The 22,409-nt window shown below is 53.4% G+C and overlaps 1 protein-coding gene across 1 annotated transcript; it reads right to left on the minus strand.

Annotated features, from left to right (window-relative positions):
• Window positions 1–494: 494 nt before the first annotated feature.
• On the minus strand, window positions 495–15,224 carry CHRM4 (cholinergic receptor muscarinic 4; the record flags this gene model as incomplete). Its single annotated transcript, XM_084208317.1, has 3 exons — window positions 495–1,972; window positions 2,496–2,537; window positions 15,167–15,224. The coding sequence occupies 3 exons, from the start codon at window positions 15,222–15,224 to the stop codon at window positions 495–497; spliced, it is 1,578 nt and encodes a 525-aa protein (XP_084064443.1).
• Window positions 15,225–22,409: the final 7,185 nt, after the last annotated feature.

The following is a 22,409-nucleotide window of genomic DNA, read 5'->3' on the forward strand; positions in this document are numbered from 1 at the left end:
TTAGCCTGCCTGAGCCAGCCTGGTCCAAGATGTCTAGCAAATGTTTGACCCTGGTTTCTTTTCATTTCTCGGGTAATAAACACTTTATAAGCTGATGGAAAGCATCCTGCATTAGCCCATCTGCGTGCAGACAAGCTCTGATGCCATGGAGATGGTCATCTGGGGAAAAAGGTACATCCAGTCTTAGGAGAAACACTGATGCCTTTTGGCCAATCTCAAGAGCATGGAGCTGGGAAAGGCTCCTGGTGACCACATCTCCTCTTGCCTCTGGCTTTCCTGCTGGCTCCCTGAGCTAGTCCCCAGGCCCAGGGTGACTGGAAGGACCTGCAGCTCAGAAATGCCTTGGGTTTTTGTCAGCATTGGATGAAGGGTATCCTCTGCAATCACTGCACAGTCTGCACTGTTGTGAGTGGGGAGCAGAAGAACCCCCGCTGGCAAAGGAGGCAAAGGGAAGGGCTTCCATAAGGTTACTGAAGTGGTCCCTGAGTACCAGTTTATCTGGCTGTGCCAATGTTCCTGTACTGGCACATGAGAAGGTGCTTGAAGGTTTTCTTGAAAGTGGCATTGCAGAGGGCATAGCAGGCTGGGTTGATGGTGCTGTTGACATAGCAGAGCCAGTAGCTGATGGACCACACTGTTTCGGGCACGCAGGTCTCACAGAAGGTGTTAATGAGGACCATCACGTTGTAGGGTGTCCACGTAAGTATGAAGGCCAGCAGGATGGCAAATATGGTTCGAGTGACTTTCTTCTCTCGGGCAGCCATCTGGCGCTTCTTCCGTACTTGGCTCCTGGCAATGCTGGCAAACTTCCTGGCAACATTGACTGGGCGGCTGTTGGCCAGGGAGTTGTGGTTAGAGGCACCTGACTTAGCTGGGACGATCTCAATGGCGGTGACACATTCAGACCCAGTCTGCTTGGTGACAATCTTAATCTTGGACCACTTGGAAGTTGGGTTCACCCGGGGGTTGGCTGGACTCTGTCCTTGCCCTGCTGGCAAGACTTCTGCTGTGGGCTTGTCTTTAGTGGTCTGGGTCATGCTGACAGTGCTGGACTCATTGGATGTCTCCTTCTCCTCCTGATGGCCAGTGGCCTCTGTCTGTGCAGATGGCTGGTCATCCACTTTCCCATTCCTCACCTCCTCCTTCACCTCCACGGCCCTCTTGGGAGAATTATTGTTGTTCTGTTTCACCACGGGGCCCTTGAGGAATCTGAGGGACTTGGCTTTCCTCTCTTTCCTGCTCTCAGGCTTGTGCCTCCTTACCCTGCTTCTGCTGGCCAGGGAGATGTGGATGTACAGCACCGTCATGATGACCACGGGCAGGTAAAAAGCAGCAATGGCTGTGCCAAATGTCACCGCTGGGTTGGAGAGGAACTGGATGTAACATTCCCTCTCAGGGACTGTCCTCTTGCCCACAATGAACTGCCAGAACAAGATGGCAGGGGCCCAGAGAATGAAGGACAATATCCATGCAGCTGCGATCATTAGCCCTGCCATCTTGGTGGTCCTCCTGGCCGGGTAAGTCAGGGGCTTGGTGACACAGAAGTACCGGTCAAAGCTGATGATGAGCAGGTTCATGACAGAGGCATTGCTCACCACATAGTCCAGAGCCAGCCACAGGTCGCACACCACAGCCCCCAGTGGCCAGTAGCCTTTGATGATGTAGACCGTGTAGAGGTTCATGGAGAAGACCCCGATGATGAGGTCTGCGCAGGCCAGGCTGAAGAGGAAATAGTTGTTGACAGTCTGGAGCTGGCGGTTCACCTTGATGGAGAGCATCACCAGGATGTTCCCCACCACGGTGACAAGGCTGAGCGAGCCGGTGACAGTGGCGATGAAAACCAGCTCCACTGTCTTGTAGTTAGTGGGCGGCTGCACGGCCACCTCGGAGTGGTTGCCCAGGGTGAAGTTGTCATAGGTCAGGTTGGCCATCTTTGCCTGCCAGGGCTGAGCAGAGAGGTTGTGCATGGGATCTGCAAGGAGAGCAAGGACAGAAAGAGAATATCAGACTTGCCAGCCTGTCCTGGCAGCATTTCTTCAGTTTCCCTGGCCAGCACTGCTGTTAACTACTGCTCAAAAATCTGCTGGCATTCCTGGACTTCTCTCTGCCACTCCAGGAGTCCATTGGAGGCATTTTTGTATCCCTGTTTAGCAGTAGAGGAGGCAAATGAGTTGCAGCGAGAAAAGCAGGAATGGGGCTAGGACAGTCCCATGTCCAGGGTTGATGGTCCCTTCTTTGCATATCCCAGCAGGAGCACAACCTCGTGTGCCCGAGACACAGCGGGGCCAAAGGCCTGGGGAAAGAGAACTGCAGAGCCCAGGGGGGATGCACATACAGCACTCACTGCCAGAACAGCACAGCATGGAGCCAGTGCCCTGCCCCAGGCACAAGAGCAGGTTTATGGCATGCCCCAGGCATGTTCCACTGACCTCCCCAAAGCACTCCCCAAGAGGGGCCTGACCCACAAAACCCATGCCGTGGTCCGCTCGGCTCACCTGTGTCTCTCGCAGCAAATAACTCCTTCTGGAAGATGAAATCTGGGAGGAGGAAAACAGCAAGTTACACCACAGCTTGTCTGCATCCCACAACATCTTAATTAGGGCACCAGCCTGTCGAACAGAGGACACTGACTAAAGAGTGACACTGCTGAGATACAGGTGCTGAAAAGCCAAGAAAGGCTGAAGATGGGTGGTTTGGCGTGGCGCAGTGCACAGCATAGCAGGCTCAGGAAAGGGAGGGAGCTGCACAAGTGGCATCAGTCACTGATGCTGGGAAGTGATGACCCCTTCCCCCAGTCCCACATCACAGTGCAGCTGCAGCCACCCAGGCCAGATGTACAGTGTGGAGTCAGGCACCTCAGCACGATACATGGAATTATTTATGAAAAGTGATGAGACTTATGGAGAGAATTGCTGCCTTCATCCAAACTAAGATGCCTGTGGTTAATCACCCAAGGTAAGAGTAGAATGGACCTTAAAAAAAAAAAATCAATAGACAAGAAGTGCTGTATTGAGATTAAAGGGAATTTCCTGGAAAGCAAAGACAAAGCAAAGGCACTGAGGGAGTTGGGCTGGACAGTAGAGCTTTCCATTGAACCTGTCTCTCACACCATCCAGACCTCCAAAGCATGCTGGGCCTTCACCAGCCTCACCCTGGCTTCTGGGGGCATTCCAACCCTGCCAGACCATCAAGGGCAGCCCCTCCAGCAGCTCCTCCTGGTGCCTGGGGCAGGGGTTCAGCCCCATGGGTGCTGCTGCCAGGAAACCATTAGGAGCCAGCGAGTGTCCACACAGTGGGAGTGCTCAGCACAGTGTGTGTCTGGCTTGGGAGATGGCTCCAAGTGCTGCGACTCCTGAAGCTGATTTTGCTGAATGTATAAAGGTGCCTTTAACATGCACCTCTTCTGAACAGGGCCTGGCAGGCTTTGAGATCAGTTTGTCTATTTTAAGTATTTGAAAAGAAATGTCCTTGTCTTTCATTTGTGGTGAGGGTAGGAGATGTCTGCCATCAGCAAATAGCAAAGTTTTTAATATAAGCACTTTCTAAAGAGATGCAGGCGTAATTAAATGGAAATGTGGCTGCTGAGATGCTAAAGCCAGGGTCTGATGTAGCCATTTAGGCAGCTTCTGCATTAGCAAGGATACAGCTGCAATAGTGGTGGAGCTCCTCTTACAGGTGCAAGGAAAAGAAGTGGGTGAGGGACAAAGAAATACCTCTCTACCATTATCCTCTAAGCATGTCTGTGAAGAAAAAAGGCTTTTAAAAGAAAGCAATGCCCTTTGGTAGACGCTGCATGCCAGATACGGATGGGGTGAGGAAGCCTAGTAGCACCCAGCTCCAAGAACAAGTTATGCATCAAGGGAGAGGGAAAGAGGTTTCTTCTGCCATCCTTCCTGGGCACCCAGCCAGGGATGTGAGAAGAGGTGATAAGTGTATAAAATGGCTTAGAAATATATAATCATGGCAGTTTGGGGGTTGGTTTCAGTACAATAGAAATGAGTTTTAATTTCTTCACTTTGGTGAGATGGGGAGATTTAACTGTCATTCTTGTAACAGCTAATCAAACTGATCAGACAAGCTAGCAATCATGCAGACATCTACCCCAGCTCTTCCAAGAAGAATTTGAAAGTCTTGAAAAGAAACCTTTCCATCGTCTCTGCTAAAATGTGGGTTTCAGTTTTCTCACTTTTGTTCATGAACTGGCATCCTCTTCTAAGCGTGTCTAATTAATTTTCAGCCTTGACAGAGGATTGTGTTCTCAGTTACCCAAAGTAAGAAAAGTCCATCTCAACTCTGAACTGTTCTGTACGTGTCCCAAGACCGGGAGAAAAGGCTGCGGCAGCCCCACTACGCGAGCCTTTGGATGCCACCCAGAGGTCATGCTGCAAACTGGTGGGCGGAGGCTGAGGCGTCTGCCGCCTCAGGGCGGAGGGCTTAAACCCTGAGCACTTAAACACGATGACCCTTCGCCTAATAGCAAAAAACAAACCAATCCCCTGTTTGAGGGAAGGAGGAGGACTGAAAATACTTGAAGGTGTGAAGATAACATACAACACAGACAGAGCAATACGTGTGAGGTAGGAGCTATGTACACTGCTCGCCCTTGCCTCAGATCCCCTGGCTATTCTCTGCCATACCCCAGCCCACCGGGCATCCCTTCTTTCCCCATCTTCTACTCTCCATTCCCCTGTCTCACTCTTCTGCTCCTGACACCCTCTCTGTGCTCACTGAGACCTGCCTGCCTTTGCCTTCCTGAGCAGAGCTCAGTCTGGAGCTGGGAGAAGGCCAAGGATGCTACAAATTTGGTAGTCTGTGCAGCTGACCAGGCCATGCATCATGCCTGAATGGGCACTAGGGATAGATCTCTGCCTTTGCGATGGAGAGCATCCAGGCTGTGTGGGAAGGGCCTGGGTGGGGGCACAGACCTCAGGCAGTCACACCTCTGTCTGCATCCCCATCATGTGTCCAAAGATGGAGAGAGCACACAGGAGAGCTGTGCAGCTGCACCAAACTCTCCGCCCTCAGGAGAGGGAGCCGCATCACTGTTCCAATGCTGTGACACCGAGACACCAGACACCAAGGGACCTCTTCAGGACTTGGTGTCTCTCCACTAAATACCTTCCCTATGTACTTCAGTGCCCAATGCTTGCTCCCAGCACCTCCAGGAGTGCATTTCTTCTCTCTCTCCCCTCACAGCCCCCATCATACATCACCCTCTCTGTCTCCATTCCCTTTTGCACCCTATTTTCATGACGACACCACAGACAGGGAGGACACATAGCCTTGACACAGCTGAGAAAACACTTCAGAAGGGCTCCTAGGGCTGACACCCTTACCTGTGACACCACTTGGCTTTCCCTCAGACTTTTGGCAGTGATTTACAGCTGGTTTTCTCCTCTCCATCAAAGCCATTGGGAGACTCCAACTCTTTGCTGATAGCATCCTCCGGTCAAAAGTTTCTGTGGCTGCTGCAGTGGTCACCAATTGTGTCATCAAGGGAAATACCTTTCCCTTCCCACACAGCCACAGATCCAAGCAGAGAAAATTGTAATTTGGGTGGGGTCCAACTACTGCAAGCAGTGGGCACAGCAGGGTCTCCACTGCTGCCAGCAATCATGGGTGTGACCACTCTTGTGTGAGGATTCAACTCCAGAGCAAGAGCAAAGCCAGTGCTTTGTCACAGGGTGACACCTGAGACCACAGCAGGAGACTCCTACTATTTCCTTGCTGCACCTCATGTGCCTTACCAGCAAGCCTTCCCAGCCTGTCAGCTCCTTCAAACTGCCTCACAGCCTCTTGCAGGTAGGAGAGGAGAAAGCCCTGTCATGGTCTGCAGGTGACCACCCTGTGACCAAGAATCTGCAGGAGCTGGAGGCTGGTGTTCCATCGGCTGCAGTTCGTGACTGAGCACCTGCTGAGCACTCAGCTCACGTGGGATGGAGGGTTTAGTTCCCTCCCGCCCCTGCTGCTCCTTATGTGGAAGCTGGGGCTGGCCACCCTCTGCACCGGCACAGCAAAGGCAATGGGAAAGGTTGGTATTTACACAACACATGTGATGGATGAGCTCCTGAGCAAGCAGCCCTCCTGCCCCAGTGTTCCCCACATCTTCTCTCTGTACTGCACAGCTGCCCTCTGCTCCACAGCCCCTGCCCCACATCTCATCACCAGCCATCTCCTTTCCTCTTGACACTGCCCCCATCCCAGCATCGTCCTCAGGGCTGGTGATACCCAGGGAGCAGGCGCAGCTGGGGGCAAAGCCGTGCCTGGTGCACATGCGGCTGAAGTGATGTCCTGCCTCTGGGAACGAGCAGAGCTCTGTGAGGAACCCCATCATAAAGCAAGCCCCACGCTCTCACACCAGCCTGGGGAGGAAGATGTTCACAGGAACAGAGAACGCCGTGCTTTAGTGGACACCTATGAGCGTGAGCTGCTCCCAGAGGAAAGGGGCTTCAGCCCTGCATGATGGGTTTGGAGCAATTGAAAGTGATCTCGAGCTCAGGGACAGGCTGGAGGGGCTGTGGCTGTCAGTTCCTGGCTGAATGGATCCTGTGGGGCTCTGGGTGCTGCCGTCTCCAGGAGGGAGGGAAGGTGGCCCCCTCCACCACAGGCACATTCCAGGAGAAGGTACACATCTTCTCCTGCTCTGTCTGGGTGCCAAAGGCTGGGCCTGGGCACATCACCTTTGGTGTCACATTTGGAAAGAGCCAAGCCAGCCCTACTGCCAGGCCCCTGCTTGTCTTAGCCTTCCTAAATGTGCAGAGAGGATAAAAGTCTTAATGGGATTAATCCTGTCGGGTCAAACTGCTGATGTGATGTGGGGCTGGGCAGTTTGTGCAGCCACCACCACAAGGAGGAGAGGAGAGAGAAAAAACAGGGAACAGAAAATGCTAGACATTTATGGTTCACCCTCAGAAAGGGAAGGTATACTTAGGGTAGGATGGAGCTAATTGCATTATCTAAGAGCTGTTAATTAGTTCCTGAATCATGGCACCACTTTACAACTAGTGAAGGGTTGCTCTGGTTGACAGATTCACGCCCCTCAGAGTGTGAAAACAAATTCCTAGATACTGGAAACAGGCACCTTAGAAATACAACATTTGAGAGAAGATGGAGGGCCGGCCCTGTGTCTGGCAGGGGGAGGGTGGGTGTTGGTCTGCTTCCATGCCTCTGCATTGGAATGATGAAGGCAATAAACAACCAGAAAAACAGAAAGGAGATGAGGGGCCAGCAGGATCTGTTGCATTAAAATGGCAGGGCTCCTTCTGCCCTTCCAGCTCCAGCTGGTGGCTGCACTTTCACCCCTCTGGTCAATAGATCCCTGAAGTCCTTATCCTGCTCCAGAGGAGATCTGAGCCATTGTGGAACAGGAATTGTTTCTTGTCAGTAACATATGGGGTGGTTCAGGGCATTTGATTTTTCCATTGAATAATTTATTCTTCTTTCTTCCTCTGCTATTCAACTGGTCCTCATGAGGCAAAGCAATTTCCTCCACCACATAAGTTAGGAAACTCTGATAGCTTTTCCTGGAGCCGCTGGAGAAGCAGTAAGCTCAGCGGCACAGGAGCAGCCAGCTTTCAGGGGGAGGTGAGGGGGCCAGGGAAACCCCCATGCCTGACATATGTTTGCACATCAGGTTTGTAAAATTTGCTGTGTCCAAGGCCAGAAGGGAGTGTTGAGGTTGGGTAAGCCCACCACCACCCCCCCAAGCAAGCCAGGAGCCTCCCTGCCTTCACTATGGTTAATGGTGGCTTTCAGAGTAAAGCCGAGGCGCTGTGCCCAAGGTGGTTTGCACCCGGCTGTGGGAAGCGCTCGCCGGTCGGAGCCGCGGCTGTTGAGCTGCTCCTGCAGGTGGAGCCCAGCTCAGCAGGCTCACCAGCATCCCGCAGCAGCCATGGCTGCACCCCCTGCCCAAACTTGCCTGTACTTGCCTGTGCCCCCAGCACTTGCCTGTATCCCTAATGTGCCCTTTGCACGTTGCAAGGGGCCGCATGCCATTTATCCACAGCATCACCAGACAAGAAGCAAGCCAGTGAGAAAGTGTTTTTTTAAAAAGTAATTGAAATGTCACTCCTATAAATAGCCTACCAGCACATTGGTCACTCTGACAATTAATTAGCCTCCTGTCACCCAATTATCAGGCCAAATAAATGACCTATCAGTGGAATGCTGCTAGCAAGTGTGCCTGGCAAATGGCATGCACGCCAAAGTCCAGCCTTACCCTGCTGTGCCCAGCCTGCAGCTCCCAGGCACCGGTGACTCCCCAGCGGCTCCCACGCCTGCGCTGGCTCTGGTGGTAACATCCCGGGGGGAGAAGAGAAGGCTCACCACGGCGGCGTGGCACAGAGGGATGAGGGGGACAGAGAGCCCTCCCTCCAGTGCCCTCTGCCTCGGCCGCCCCAGGGCTGCAGCTCCCTTCTGGTGGCAGAGCTCAGGCCACGTCGCTCAGCTAGGAAGGTGCTGGGCTTCCAGCTGAGCCTGGGCTGGAGCCACACTTCTCCCCTCCCATCCCCTGCATTAATGCTCTCTGCCTCAGAGAGATGCTCATGTTCTTTTATATGCCTGGGCTGAAGCTTTAACAGAACCCAGCTGTTTCAAGGCAGCACAGCAGAAATAACCCTACTGCAGCTACAGGTCCCACTGCTGGGAAGGGCTCTGGGACCAGCCAGCAGAGAGGAAAGAGGGGAGAGAGAGAGGATTGCAGCAACAAATGACTGGATTAGCTGGGGTCATCCCAGGGAGAGGTTAGTGGCTGGGGCCAGGTGCCTGTGGGAGAGAATGGTGGAGGAGCGACTGAGAGCTAGAGGGGCAAGTGCTGCAACACCTAAGAGCTGCTTGCTTAGAAGAGCAGCTCCCCCTGCCCCAGGGACAGGCCTTGCCTGGCAATGGCAAGGGGGAAGGACTTGGCTGTTTTTGGGAAGCCAGCTGCATGGAAGACCCCTCACTCTGCCATGGCCCCACACAGCCACAAGGTCCCTACCACCCACATGGGGGATCTGCCCGCCCAGGTCTGTCCCAGGTGCCAGGGCTGGTGCCGAATAAGGCAGGTGCTGGCCCTGCTGCAGAGACCTGCACTCACCCTCTTTGTGCCCAGGGTCCCATAGGTGGGGCTGCAGCTCAGGCAGCCAGAGATGCAGCGCTGCTCTGGCAGGGGGGACATGTTTCTCTGTAACTCATCCCAGAGCTGAGGCACCGCAGGGAGCAAACAGTAAGGTGCTCATCTGAAATTTTAAAGACTTGGCAATGGAAACAAGAGCCCCTTGGCCCATGGAGCAGCGTGAAGCTCTAAAGGGCTTTGAGAGGACAAATGAGCCAGCTAAGCAATGAATGAGAGAAAAGAGCTGATGCCCTGAGCCAAGGGCAGAAAATCAGGCAGGAGCAAGAACCCTGATGGATGGATGCGTATGTGAGAGCCCTAGTCCTGGGGGCAAATATCAGATGGGAATCTTTGAGGTGCTAATGAAAAAGGAAACTGAAAATATGAGACCCCATTTGGCCACAAGACCTGCCAGAGGATTTGGAGTTGGAGGTGATGCCTGAGCAAAGGGATAGAGTGAAGAAGAGGAGCTGTGGCAGAAGGTGGGCAGGAGAGCCCAGGGCATGGACAGGCAGAATGGAAAATATGGGGGTCAGGGTGTCAGGGGAGGAGACCAGGTAGGAAATCCCTGGGAGGAATCCCCTACAGTGAAGGGGAGGGATGGAGAGGAAGGAAGTGGGAATAGTCTTAGCCTGCCAGGGAGGGATTACTTATCTCCTCTAGAGAAAAGTCCTAAGAAAATCTTCTTAGAAGGAGAGACCTCACACAGAGACATTGCCTGCAAACCTCTCCCTGCTGCCTTCTCTGGAGGCTCCCACCAGCTCCTTGCTGGGCAGAGTGGGAGCCGTGCTGGAGCTGGAAACCTCTGTGGGCTGCAGCTCTCTGGCTCAGGCAGCCCAGCTCTGCCTGGAGTCACCTCTCTTGCTGCAGGATGGTGATCCCCAGCCTGTTGTGCTGGTGCTGAATAAGGCAGGGGCTGGCCCCCATGCAGCACCTGCAGCGCCTGTATCCTCTACACTCACCCTTTTTGCCCCCTGGGTCCCCATGAGCAGTAGGGTGGGGATGCAGCTCAGACAGTCAGGGATGCAGTGCTGCTCACCCCACAGCACAGGACAGGGGTTTTAGCCACCTCATTGACAGGGACTGCACACAGTAGCAGAGGGTTTCATGAGTTGAGCATCACTTATGGGCCTTGGTGAGTTATCTGAGCTCTGCAAAAAGCATAGAGACCACCATGCTAGATACTGCTCCTCAGTGCTGCAGAAAGGCAGGCCCAAAGGCAGGCAATTCATGTCTGTTTTCAAGCAAAGGCAGCTGCCAGAAGGGCTGCATTGCTCTCCACTCCTCTCTGTACACATGCATGCACTTTTTTGGCCTTATCTGGGACTGCACATGATGTAACTGTCAGCAGAGGAGGGATCCAAACTACCCCAGAGGCACTAGAGACGGCGAGATGTCGGGTACTCTTTCCCATCTCAGTCATGCAAAGATCCCTCAAGGACCTTCATCCCTCCTCAGCAGAGCCAGCCTGCCGTGCTGCCTGGGGCTTGGGAGCTGGCATCGACGCTGGCAGGGTCTGCAAGTGAGGGGTCAGTGAAGCACGGTGCCATGGAGGCCTCTGGAGAGCTGCTCTGTGACCTGGAGCGGATGCAGGGGCCCGGGACATCGTGTTTGCAGACTCATGTTTTCAGACCTCAGTGTTGCACAACTGCAGCTGAGTTTCCCACAGACAAATAAATCTAATTCTGCTTAAAGAGGCTGAAGACATTAACCCCTTAACTGGCCAATGCAAACCAAATTCACCAGGAGCCTTAACCCTGCTGATGACATTTCACCTCCAGACACTTCCAGCTGAGGCTCCTGGTGTCAGCCCCCACTGCCTACTCTGTCAAGCTGCAAGGTGCTATACGATATGCTAGATTTAAAAGCAGCTGTGGTACCAGAGGGGCTGCTTCTCTGCCTGGCTTTCTTGGCTGGAGGAGCATAGCCACCCTCAATAGCTTAGTAACATGCTGATAGCTTGGTCCAAGCCTGCTGAGCTCAAGGAGCTCCATGGTTTGCATTGAGTTCTGCCTTTAAAGGACAAAATTCCAAGCTGCTGCCCCTCCTTCACCAAGTGACCTGGGATGTAACTCCTCTTCGAGGCTCTTGAAGACAAGTAAACAGCTCTGTGCTTCCCTATGTCCCTCTCCAGCTCTCTCTGAGTCACTGGAACAGGTGGGAGAGGTTCCTCTGCAGCCGCACACCTCAACCTGCCTAACGCTGGGGCAGGAGATGGGAAGGGAACAGGGCACTCAGGCATCTCTGCCACTCCCCCTTGCACTGAGTGGGAATGGGGCACACATTGCACAGGACATAAAGGCATGATGGGGACAGGGTCACAGCAATGCAGAAGAGCCACTGTCACTCACACAGCTCTGATTTGCAGGACCTCCAGCAGCAGTTTTGGGAACCATCAGAGGGACAAAGCACTGTGCCTGCAGCCATTGCATTTGCAGGCTTGGACAAACCGGTGATGTTCATTTTCTCTGCAAACTTGCATCATACAGGATATAAACTGAGCCTTTGTTGGAGTTCCTCCTCCATGCTGTGCAGCCTCAGGGCTGAAGGCATCTCTGGAGGGTCCCGAGAGCAGCCCCGGGGCGAAGGTGTGAGCAGCTGTGCCTGGCACGCAAGGGGTGGGGCTGGGGAGCATCTCCAGCAGAGCCGCATTTACTGTGCTCACAGTGCCAGGGGACTCAGGCTCTGAAGACAGGTCAAATGATGTTGCTCTGGCACAGAGTCAAGTCCCAAGAAGATCAGTGCATTGATCCACAGGGAAGGTGGGATGGCTGCCAACAGGCACACAGAGTGAGGACACCCAGGTGTTTCTAGCTGGGGGAACAGGGACTGGTTGTGTGCCTCCTACTAAAACTCTGTGTCTTAAGCATGAAGGGGAGGATCCATATATGAAACACCTTGCCCTGTGTTCATGCACCAGCAAAACACTGAAATCATGGACCAGCCTTACCAGGGAACACTTGCCCCAGATTAATTAGTCCAGGAATTACCCTAAATCCTTGAAGCTTCAGTAAATTAATTTGTCTGAATACAAGGCTAGGGTCCATTTTGGTATGTTCAAGGATCTGGACACAGCAAGACTATGCCATGCCTAGAGGCTTAAAAGGATGTCATGGTGGCTTGTGCTCCTGGGGACAGACAAAGCTGGCACACTCCTCCACTTGGCTCTGAGTTGCACAGCAGTCAGACATTCAGGCCTTCACCTCCTGGTCTGCCAGGGCCCTGGGCAGGAGAGCACATGAGTCTTCCTAAAAGCTGGTGTCTGCTTTCTGACTGGTCACACAAATCATCCCTCAGAAGAAGGATGTATTTGACATGGTTCCAATCACCAGCTTGAAGAGGCTTCAACAGTGCCTGGGTGTGGAGCCTCACTGCAACCACTGGTACCTGGCACACTCATGGTGGGTGCTGGTGCTTGGGCAGGCTAAAGAGCCGTCAGCAGGGGATGCTGAGATGGGAATTAAGAGAGAAGAGGAAGAACACGGAATGATCTGGTCCAAAACTTCCATTTCCTCGCTGTGTCAGGTCCTGCACTCTCATATCTCCCCAAAACACATCTTGTAACATGCAGTCTTAGAGCCAGCCCAGAATGGATGCTGAAATGCAAAGCAAATCTCCTCCCTTGGCTTACTGGAGAGCAATAAGGGCATAGACCCATGTCAGACTGAGGAACAACTGGCTCGAGGACAATGCCCGCTTCTCCAGAAGATGCCCATCAAAGCCCTGACTTAGCATGCCAAGGAGAAGGGGTCAGCTTACGCACAAGAAACAGTTGCTGCGTGCCTGTCCATGTGGAAAGAGGAGTTGTGTTTGTGCAGAAAGCAGCAGCCCCTTGCAAACAGCCTCCATCTCCTCTCCTCTCACAACTGATCTCCCTGCTGCCTTTGCAGAGCTGCATCTGCCACCTCAGCTGAGCGCTCACCAAACCTCTTCACCTCTGTGGATGCTGCTGGTCAGGGCTCAGCAGGGCAGGCAGAGAAAGGATCAACAACACAAAGGTGTGTTAGGGACTGCTCTGCATCAGCTGCTCCTCCTGGTCTCACTATTTTTTGCCTTTTTTTTTTTTTCCCCTCTCCTGGGGAGATATTTGTCATTTTAATTTCAAAGAACAAAACAACAAAACCTCAACTATGACAAAACCTGCCATCAATGGGGTGGGGACACAGCTTGTGGGGACAGTTAAAAGAGGAAAAAACATGCTCCTTCTGCAAACTCAGAGTAATTGGATCACAACATTAATTAATCATTTCAGTTCATTTCTCTTCTGTGAAAGAAAACAGACTGACCTGCTGAGATGGGTATGCCCCTCGTGTGAATAAACAAACCACTTTTACCGGTAGCCTTTCTCCTCCTTCTCCCGCCAGCTTTCCTCTGCCCACTCATCAGGTCACTCCCAGGGCCACTGCCGCTCCATCCAGCAGCCCTGGAAACTTGCTGCCACTCTGAGCAAGGGCACATTGGCTCGGCTCCTGCAGGAGCCAGGGCTGCTGCCCACCCCTGCACCCCTGCTCCCATCCCCACCTTCCACACCCAGGGCACCCACCACTGGCCGCCATCCCAGCTGAAGGGGCAACCAGGGATGGGGCGCTGATTAGGATCTCCACTGGATGCCCTGCTCTTTGCTGGATGTCTTGTTCAGGCTGGAGAGCAGCAGCAGGTGCTCAGATCACAGGAGTTAGGGTGTTAAGAGGCAGGAGGTTGTGCCCAGCAGTAGAGACAGCGAAAGCATCTTGGTGTCACCTGTAATTTCAACGTGAGAGTTGTCTCTGGTGCTGTTTCACCAAAAGCCTGGGCTCTGGGATCCTGTCACCTGAGTACTTTGATAGATAGTGCCTGCATCAACAAGCCACCCAACTGCATTGGTAGCAACCCTTCCAATCCCTCTGTTCACTCTGCAAGTTGTGGCAGAAGTAATACCTCCTTTGGAGGTCACCCAAGGCAGTTGTGATAAAGCAGGGAGCCTTCAAATCCTCAAACAGAGCCCATCTACCAGGGCACAGGGCAACACCAGCAGCTCCTCAGGGTGGGAAGTATCTCCCTAGCCTTGTGCTTTCCAAAGATCAGCTAGAAAAATCCATCCACAGCACAATCAGAGGGGTTGAAAACAGGTCAGACAGAAGCCAGTGCTGCTTTTATTTAAGAAAAATGATAAGAACTGTTCCCTGATTTGAAGCCAATGTCATTATTTTGGAAAGAAAGAAGATGTGGCTGCCGGACTCTTGTCCACGATGTGCCAACAGAGAGCATGGGGCAGCTCTGTCATTACGAGAAGAAGGGGTGCAACAGAGCCAGAAAGGGCTAAAGGGAAGACGAGATCCACACTGAGGGAGAGAGTGGGCAAGATCTGTCTCCCTTGCAACGCCCAATCTGGCAAAGGGCTCTATGAAGAGGGGGCAAACTTTTGCCTAGTCATGTCCTGGGAGGTGGCCACAAGTGCCAGAGGGGTTTACCCAGTATGGCGACAAAGTATCCAAAGGATAGGGGATCCTGTCCCTGTTGCTCTTGTTGGAATAGCGAGGGAAGCAAAGAAAGCGTGCAGGTAGTTTCTTGTTCAGGAATGTCTCCTTCCCAGAGAAGGCATCAGGGGAGCAAATAACCCCCGTCCTGGGTTTCCTCCTGGGGGGTGCCTGCCCTCGGAGCCGCAGGCTGCTCATATTCCCTACTCAGGGTGCTGACAAGGCTGTTTCCTGGGTGACAAGAGGGACCCGAGGTTCCCCGGGCGATGAATCCCGGGAACGCTGTTGGGTTTGGATGGGAGCAGGGAAAGGGGGTGCCAGACATCATCCTGGTGTCCTGGCAGGGCTTCACGGCTCCAGACATCCCGGGGCAGCGAACCAGTGTGAGGGTCCCGACCCGCGGGGCACCCGGGCGTTCCCGGAGAGACGCAGGAATGTGGGAAAGTTGGCAGAGACACCTCCCCCATTCCTAGGGCGACCGCGTGCCACATCCCCCGGGGGTGCGGAGCCCCGTCCCCATGCACCCTAAAGCCATGCCGACACCCCCCGCCGGACCCTGCGGGGGATGCCCTGCGCCCCCCGCCCCGCGCACACGGAGCCCCGAGCAGCGACTCACCGGGCAGCCCAGCCCAGGGCGCGCCGCCGCCCGACGCCGAGCGGTTCTCAGCGGCCATGGTGCCGCGCCGCGCCCGCGGGGGCTCCGGCTGGCATGGCCCGGCCGGCTCCCGGCTCCGGTCCCGGCTCCCGGTCCCGGCGGCGCCGCGCGCGGCGGAGAGGCGGGGAGAGGGGAGGGCCCGGCGCTGCCGGCTCGGCCCTGGCCCCCTCCCCCCGCCCCCGCCCTCCCCCGCTCCCAGATGTGTCGCCCCCAGATGCGCGCCCCCCTCGCCGCCACGAAAGCGCACCGGGGCGGGGGCGGGGAGGAGGGGGGCTCACGACGTCAGGAGCCGCTGCCAGTCCCCACGCCGCCGTTCCCCCCGTCTCAGACGCGGCCTCCCGTCCCCGCCGGCCAGATGTGCGGGAGCGCTCTTGCAGCACCCCGGACAGCGCTCCCGGGACCGCTCGCTCCCCGGCGCCGGGCTCCGGCCCCTGCTGCCCCCTCCGCACCCACCGGCGGGGATAAGCCCCGACCCGCTGCAGCAGGCACCGCCGGGAGCACCCGCGTCCCACGGCGGGAGAGGGCGAGGAGCAGGGAGCCGCAGAGCGGAGCCCCTCACGGCCTGGGCAAAGGGAGGCCTCGACGCCTTCCCCAGTCCCCCAAAAACTCTGCCGGGCTGTCACTAACACTCGGGACTGCGGTGTTCATGCAGAACAAAAAAACTCATCAGGCAGCTCCACAACCAGCTGACTGACTGTCCCCCAGGTCTGCCTTCTGGTAATGAGAAAGCGTCAAACAAGAAGAAACAAAGGAGAAAGGGGGGAAAAAACCCCAAGTATTCGCTTTCTTGTACACCTTTCCCCTTCCCTCCACTTTAAACCCAGAGCAACTCTTTTACCCACCCTCTGCCTCTCACTTGTGCTGTGTGACAGACACACACAGGTATCATTTCCCCATCTGCTCGGCTCTCACACACACATGTATAGACACACATAAACAAATAAACACCCTACTGTAACCCTCCTTTGAAGCAATTACAGTACCAGATGGGTTTCTACCATCCACTCCTTCACCTCTTCACCCTCTTCTCAAACCTCTCTGACTCTGGGAGGTAGCACTTAACCAAAGCATGATGTTTTAAGTCAATGTCTCCTCTAAAGATGTGTCCAGTTCACAGACTGGACCTCTCTTTCCCCTAGATCCTGAAAACTGCTATCTTCTCCCTGCCAATGGAGACATATTTCTGAATTCCAGCAGAGAGAACATTGTTAAGGTAATTCAGACAATTTTCTCTGATGACACATCTCCCACTCCAGGTGCATCTCTGCACCCTGAAAAGGTTAAAGCCTTTTGGCACTCGCATCTGCTGCTGCCTTTGCACACCAAGAAATCCCTGCCACAGATGCAGGGAGGCAGATGCACCACCATTATTTTAATCACTGTAGGCCACATTCTGGCATTTCTTTAGTGAGTTTAGTCAACTCATGTTTGTTTTCCTTCCTGCCTTCTCTGAGAAGAAAGAAGACAGAGCTTTCCAAATGTTGGCTGGTGTGGAGCCATGCAATTGCACTGAGTGCAATGAGGCTTTGCTGGCTCTTTTCAGCTTAACATCTGCCCGCACTCTTTTTGCAGCCACTGACCAAAACCCATCAATGACTCCAGCCAGTTATTTGGGATCTCTTGCCTTGTCCAAAGGCCTGACCTCAAATAAATACCACCCTCTCCTTGTCCTTCTTTCCCGCTAAAAAAATTAATGTAAACAAACCTTTGTCACGCTCTGTGAGAACTCATCAGACTGAGGAAATATCTGCTTCAAAGACAATTTGATTGTACTGGAGTTGGGTCATTTGATTGGACTCTTGTTTCAAGCTACAAGTCCCCATAGAAAGACAAAAGACTGTAATGAACAGTGAGATGTCTTCTTCCCAAGCTGATCAGTCATGGAGAAAAAATGTGTAACCAAATTGAATACAAAACTTTCCAGCTTCTAGCTCTTAGCTTAGCTATATGCACTCATTAGTCAGAAGCAGAATTTCTGAAAGCCTGGACTCGCTATACATACTCCAGTTAAAGGCAGCACTTGCTTCTTTTGGCTTGACATATTCACACATTCCCTTCTCATTGCATTTCACCAGCCTCTCTTGCTGCCACCAAAGTGACATCACATTCCTTCCTGGGCCATGTCAGCAGTGGTCATGAACAACAGTTAATCTACTCCAGAACCAGACCTCAGCTCCAACCCTTCCCCTGGCCATACACATTGTGACAAGCTGTGGGGTGGGACAGGAGGGACTTGTGGTTTTCTCACGGAAGAAGCCAAGGGCTGACTTGACTTCATATTCAATGGCCCAAGCAAATTAAGGGCCTACCTTACTCTCTTTTGGGATTAAGACCTGTGACAGTCAGAGACTCCTGCTATCCTGCTGGACTGACCCAGCTTGGTCTGGGGGAGTAACCAGCCGGTAACCCCAGCATTTGCCACCTTGTAGGGATCTGGGATGCTCCTGGAGCTGTCTATTTTTCATGTAACTGCACATCTCCCACTTTTTTGCATCAGTCTACTTCCAGCCTCTATTTTTTGGAATAGCTTCTTTGTCTTATTTTTTCTTTTCAGCCATGCTGTGCTGTGCCTGCTCTCTAATCAGCATTAGCTACTCTTCCATTATCAGTTGGCAATGTTCCATCATGCTCCTCCATCTCAAAAATTGCCCTTGCACCAGAACACCATAAACACCTAGGAACAGACAAAGCCACTCCTCTCACCTCTGCCTCTGAAGTGGGGGATATACAGAAACCAATGGTAAATGACCACCTTGATACTCCACCTTGGCTTGTGACAGTTCCCATCCATAGCTATCCTGAGGCAGAGCGGTTACACCACTGAGCAGGTGCTCACGAGATGAGTATTTCTGAAAAGCAGGAAAAGCTGTTATGGGTTATTTACTCTGGCTTCCACCACAAACCCGGGAACATCCACCCATTATCCCTGACAGATTCCCAGTGACTATACTCAAACATGCAGCAGCCACAGCAGCAGCCAGCACTGGCTCCTGGCACACAGACTAATGCCAGGCTGTGTCTGCTGGGGGACTTGGGGAATTCATTGCTGGTCCTGCAAGCCTACACTCATGGCAGGGCATCCTCAAATAAAGGAGCTGTTTTCACCCACCCCTGCAGTACATGGGGCATGTACCAGTTCAGACACATGCCTCTGGCACTAAGCTCTGCCGGGACAAATCCGCTCATCATCAGCTCTGGACGGGTCTCCCCCTTGCTTCCACAAGTCCTCCCCTAGCCTGACAGTCTCTGCCAGCCTCCAGCAATAACAGTCCAACCCAAGCCTTGCCTCCCATCCTGCACATGCTCGCATGCTCACTCTCCTTTCTTTCTGTCCTTCTTCAATGCACTCAGGTTTTCTTTCTGCCCTCACACACCCTTTCATGCTCCACTTCCTTCCCTCTGCCACCAGATCCCTTTGTCCTCTGGTGGATCCACATTGCTTCCCCAGCACAATGCAGGCAGCCAGTCCCCCTCCCTCTGACAGACGTACTCCCACAAACTTGCTGAACCCATCTACAAGGCTTTAATATTCATAAAAGTCAACCTTAGTCTAAAGAAAATGTGCTTGATGACGAAAGTATTTACATTGCAAATCACTTTTAATAGCCCTCTGGTAGTCAGCCTGGTGATAAATGCTAATCCATCTATCAGCTCAAAACCAAAATAAACCCAACTCAGAAGGGGAGAGTCAGAGAGAGAAAAAGAAGCTGGCAACAGCAGTGAGAAAGGCTCAGGTCTCTGGACTATCACTGCCACAGGAGACGGGCATGAAGGCTCCGCTCAGCAGTTGGTGAGAGGAGTGAAGTGCCCCAAAGGGAGCAGAGGCAGCTGCTCAACCTGCTCTTGGCCAAGCAAGGAGACACCTTTCACTCACTGGAGTGGATCTGGCATTGCCTGGCAGGACAGAGTTGTCTAAATGCCAGGGCAGTAACTCAGAATCCCTGCCCGTGCCCAGGGCTGCAGGGAACAGGGTGATGCCACCTGTGGGTGGGCTTTTGCCCTGTGTGTGCTGCTGCATGAAACACAGCCATGAGGGACATGGATCTTTCCCCTGGATCAGTGTCATCCCTGTGGGAAATGGAAGAAGGGACAGCACCTCTATCCTAATAATTTGCCTGAGGGCATGGGTTGGCACATATGTAAAGGGGCTTAGAACTGTTTAAAAGGTCTGAAATAAATATGGCTTTCAGGCCACATTTGCCTGGAGCCTCCCACACCTGTTCTCTCCATTGAGGAGGTACAGGATCATCTGCACATAAGTCCTCCTCTTCCCCATCAATACAATCCCCAGAGAACCAGCCCTTTCCCTTCATTCCAGCTGTCCCCAGGGCACATCAGGAACAAAGAGCCCCAGACATGAGTTCTTTCTGGAGTACAGTCACTCATGGGTGCAAGGTGAGCCAGACCCCAGACCATGCTGGGATGAAGTCACGCTGCAGAGAGCAGGGCAGGAGGATTTGCAGGGCCAAAGAGAAGCAGGTTTGCTGCAGCCTTCCTGGGAGAGAAGGCGACTGAAGGCACCCAGCCATGCACTGCTGCCTCAGCCAGACCCCCAGCAGTCATCCAGAGCCACATCTTCTCATGCCTCATGGCATGCCTTAACTGGAGACAGAGGGGAAAAATACCGATGTGGAAGCTGCATTAAGCACATCACTTAGTGCTCAGCTGTTTCCCAGCCTCCCAGGTTGCTTGCAGAGCAAGGTAATGAAAGATTTTTTCATTATTTGGAAAATGTCATTTTTAGCACCAGTGAAGTATGCCAGAGCCACAGCCCCAGAGAGGGAGTGACTATGTTCAGCCATGGAGCAGGTGTAGCCCCAGTGGCTGGGATGATGGTGACACCAGAGTCCCCTACTCACCCTGTGGTCTGTGGCAGGGCACAGCCAGGAAAGCAAGGTATAGACATTCTGGCCCATGCAGGGAAACCAGGTGAGCATGAAAGAGCAGTGACTAATACACAAAGCCATCCTGCCATGCTAGGCTGGTCCACAGGCATGCAATTCACACCAGTCCATAGAATCCTTGAAATGCCAGGGGAGCACAACAGCTGTGCTTTCAGCCTGGCCACAAATATCAGTGCCTTAAATCAAGCGAGGGGATATGGCAGGTGACACACACTTCTGTCACCTGATGCTACCCTTGGAAAGCTGCCTGTTGGGCACGGCCAGCAGCTTGAGCTCATCAAAAGGCAGGACGGCAGCTGCAGCCTGTGCCTGATGTGGCACCTCTGGAGAGAGTTAAACACCATAGCCTGCACCCAGCCTGGTGCACTGCAATCTCTTCAGTCAATAATCATCTGCTTTTTGTGTTTTAAAAGATTGCTGCTGCTATTTTAAGGTTGCACTCAGTTTTGTCACATTTGCCGTATAGGCACGACTTCAAATACTTCAATGTAATTGTTTTGTTGCAGTCTCCACTCTTGCAACTCTTACTTGCTTTCTGGGTAATGGAAGGGGGAAAGTGTTTCTGAATCACTTCTTTTATACCTACTATAAAAAAAATTAAAAAGAGAAAAATAAAACTAAAAGTAAGGAAAAAAAGTGGGGAGTGTAAGCTTGTGCTGTTCTCCTGCCATTTCTCACATGACACAGAAGACAGCACATCTTCCCTATGACCATGGGCTGGGTCTGGTCTATGGAGCCAGGCAGCATGTGAGAGCTCTGTGCCTGCCTGAGCTCCTCAGGGCCCTCTCCCAGGCACTGTCCCACACAGCTTGCTGCCCACCCATCAGAGAAAAAGCAACCAAGGGCTAAAGCCTAACAGAAATTTAACAGATTAGTCTAATTAGATAATTTTCCAATTCACTACTTCAATAATTCCTGAATTCACTAACCCACCATGCTTACTCACACGGCAGTTGCCTCGCCGGCAGGGCGAGCCCCGGCTTCCTCCCCGGCACGGCACGGCGTGCCCAGCAGCCCTGCGGCGAGCCCCAGAGCCCGCCTGCTGCAGCCTGCCCTCCCAAGGCTTTGGGCTCAGCTGCCCTCCTGGCACCTTACAGCTCAGGGGATCCATGCAAAGCCTTTCCACTGGATCCTGCAGGACGTGCCAGCGGCGGTTGCAGAGCTGCAGGAGAGGATGTCTACAGGAAACGCAGGTCCCTGGACTGTAGGGGTTGGAGCCTCTAAACCTCCGTGGAGCCGAGACCACCTCTGGCACGTGTAGCCACTCCAGGAGGAGAAACATCCCAAATGAGGAGACGAGCCCCAGTCCCACATGGGCACTGAACCACTCAGCCCAGCCTCCCGGTGGCCTTGCCATCCTCCCTGCACTGGGGTGCTGAGGCAAGCCCAAGCCTCTCTGGGGGCTTCCCTGCAGCCCCCCAGGACTCTCCTCTGCAGGGGCAGAGAGCCAGCAGCCCTGCAGCGTAATCGCTCCCCTGCCATCAGGTTTGCTTCACTGAGCAGCTTGGCAGAGCCTGCCTTCTAAAACACATGCAGTCTAATAAATGCACTCCCTCTTTTAAATGTATCTTTCAAAAAAGAGCATTTCCTTCAGTTTGAGGTAATTGCTGGCACTGCTGGAGGACAAAGAGCTCTATGTGTGTGCATCTCACTTCAGGCAGCTCAGTTCTGATCCTCACATGGACAGAATTTGTACTCCCCACAGGCACATTTACCTCACATAGAGGCCCCACTAAAGTTAATGCTACCTACAGCGTCCTTCACAGGGAAGGAAACCAAGAGGAACACAGCAAGTGTGCAAAATCCACGGCAGGTGAAAAACAGTCAGCAGTTCCTGTGTCAAGAAAGCATTTAGTACAGCCAGAATGAAGCAGATCATTGCTTTCCCAAGAAAGATGCTGCCCCTGCCCTGCATCTCCTGTGCCTGACAGGGACCTGGTCCTGGTGTGGGGGAAGGTACAAGGCTGTGGGTCACTTTTCTTCATCCAGTGGGCATCGAGTGTGTGTGTGTGGCCATGGGTACAGGGTACCCACATGCCTCACTGAGCAGCCCCCCAGCACTGACACCTCACACACGGAGGCTCTCCCTCCTCTCAGCCCTTTTCCCCAGCCTCTGCCCGCTGAAGTTTACCCTGGGCAGAAGAGCCCACTGTGGGTTGGCCATGGGTACTGAACTGCCATGCACTGCAGGGATGAAGGCAGCCTGCTGCCATTGGGGTTTTGCATTCAGCCCACAGGTCTTTACCCCCACACCGAGTCCCAGCACTCACCAAGGAGACTTCACCACCCCAAGCCAAGCC

The sequence above is a fragment of the Fringilla coelebs genome, assembly GCF_963513975.1.
Source record: "Fringilla coelebs genome assembly, chromosome: 6".
Lineage (NCBI taxonomy): Eukaryota > Metazoa > Chordata > Aves > Passeriformes > Fringillidae > Fringilla > Fringilla coelebs.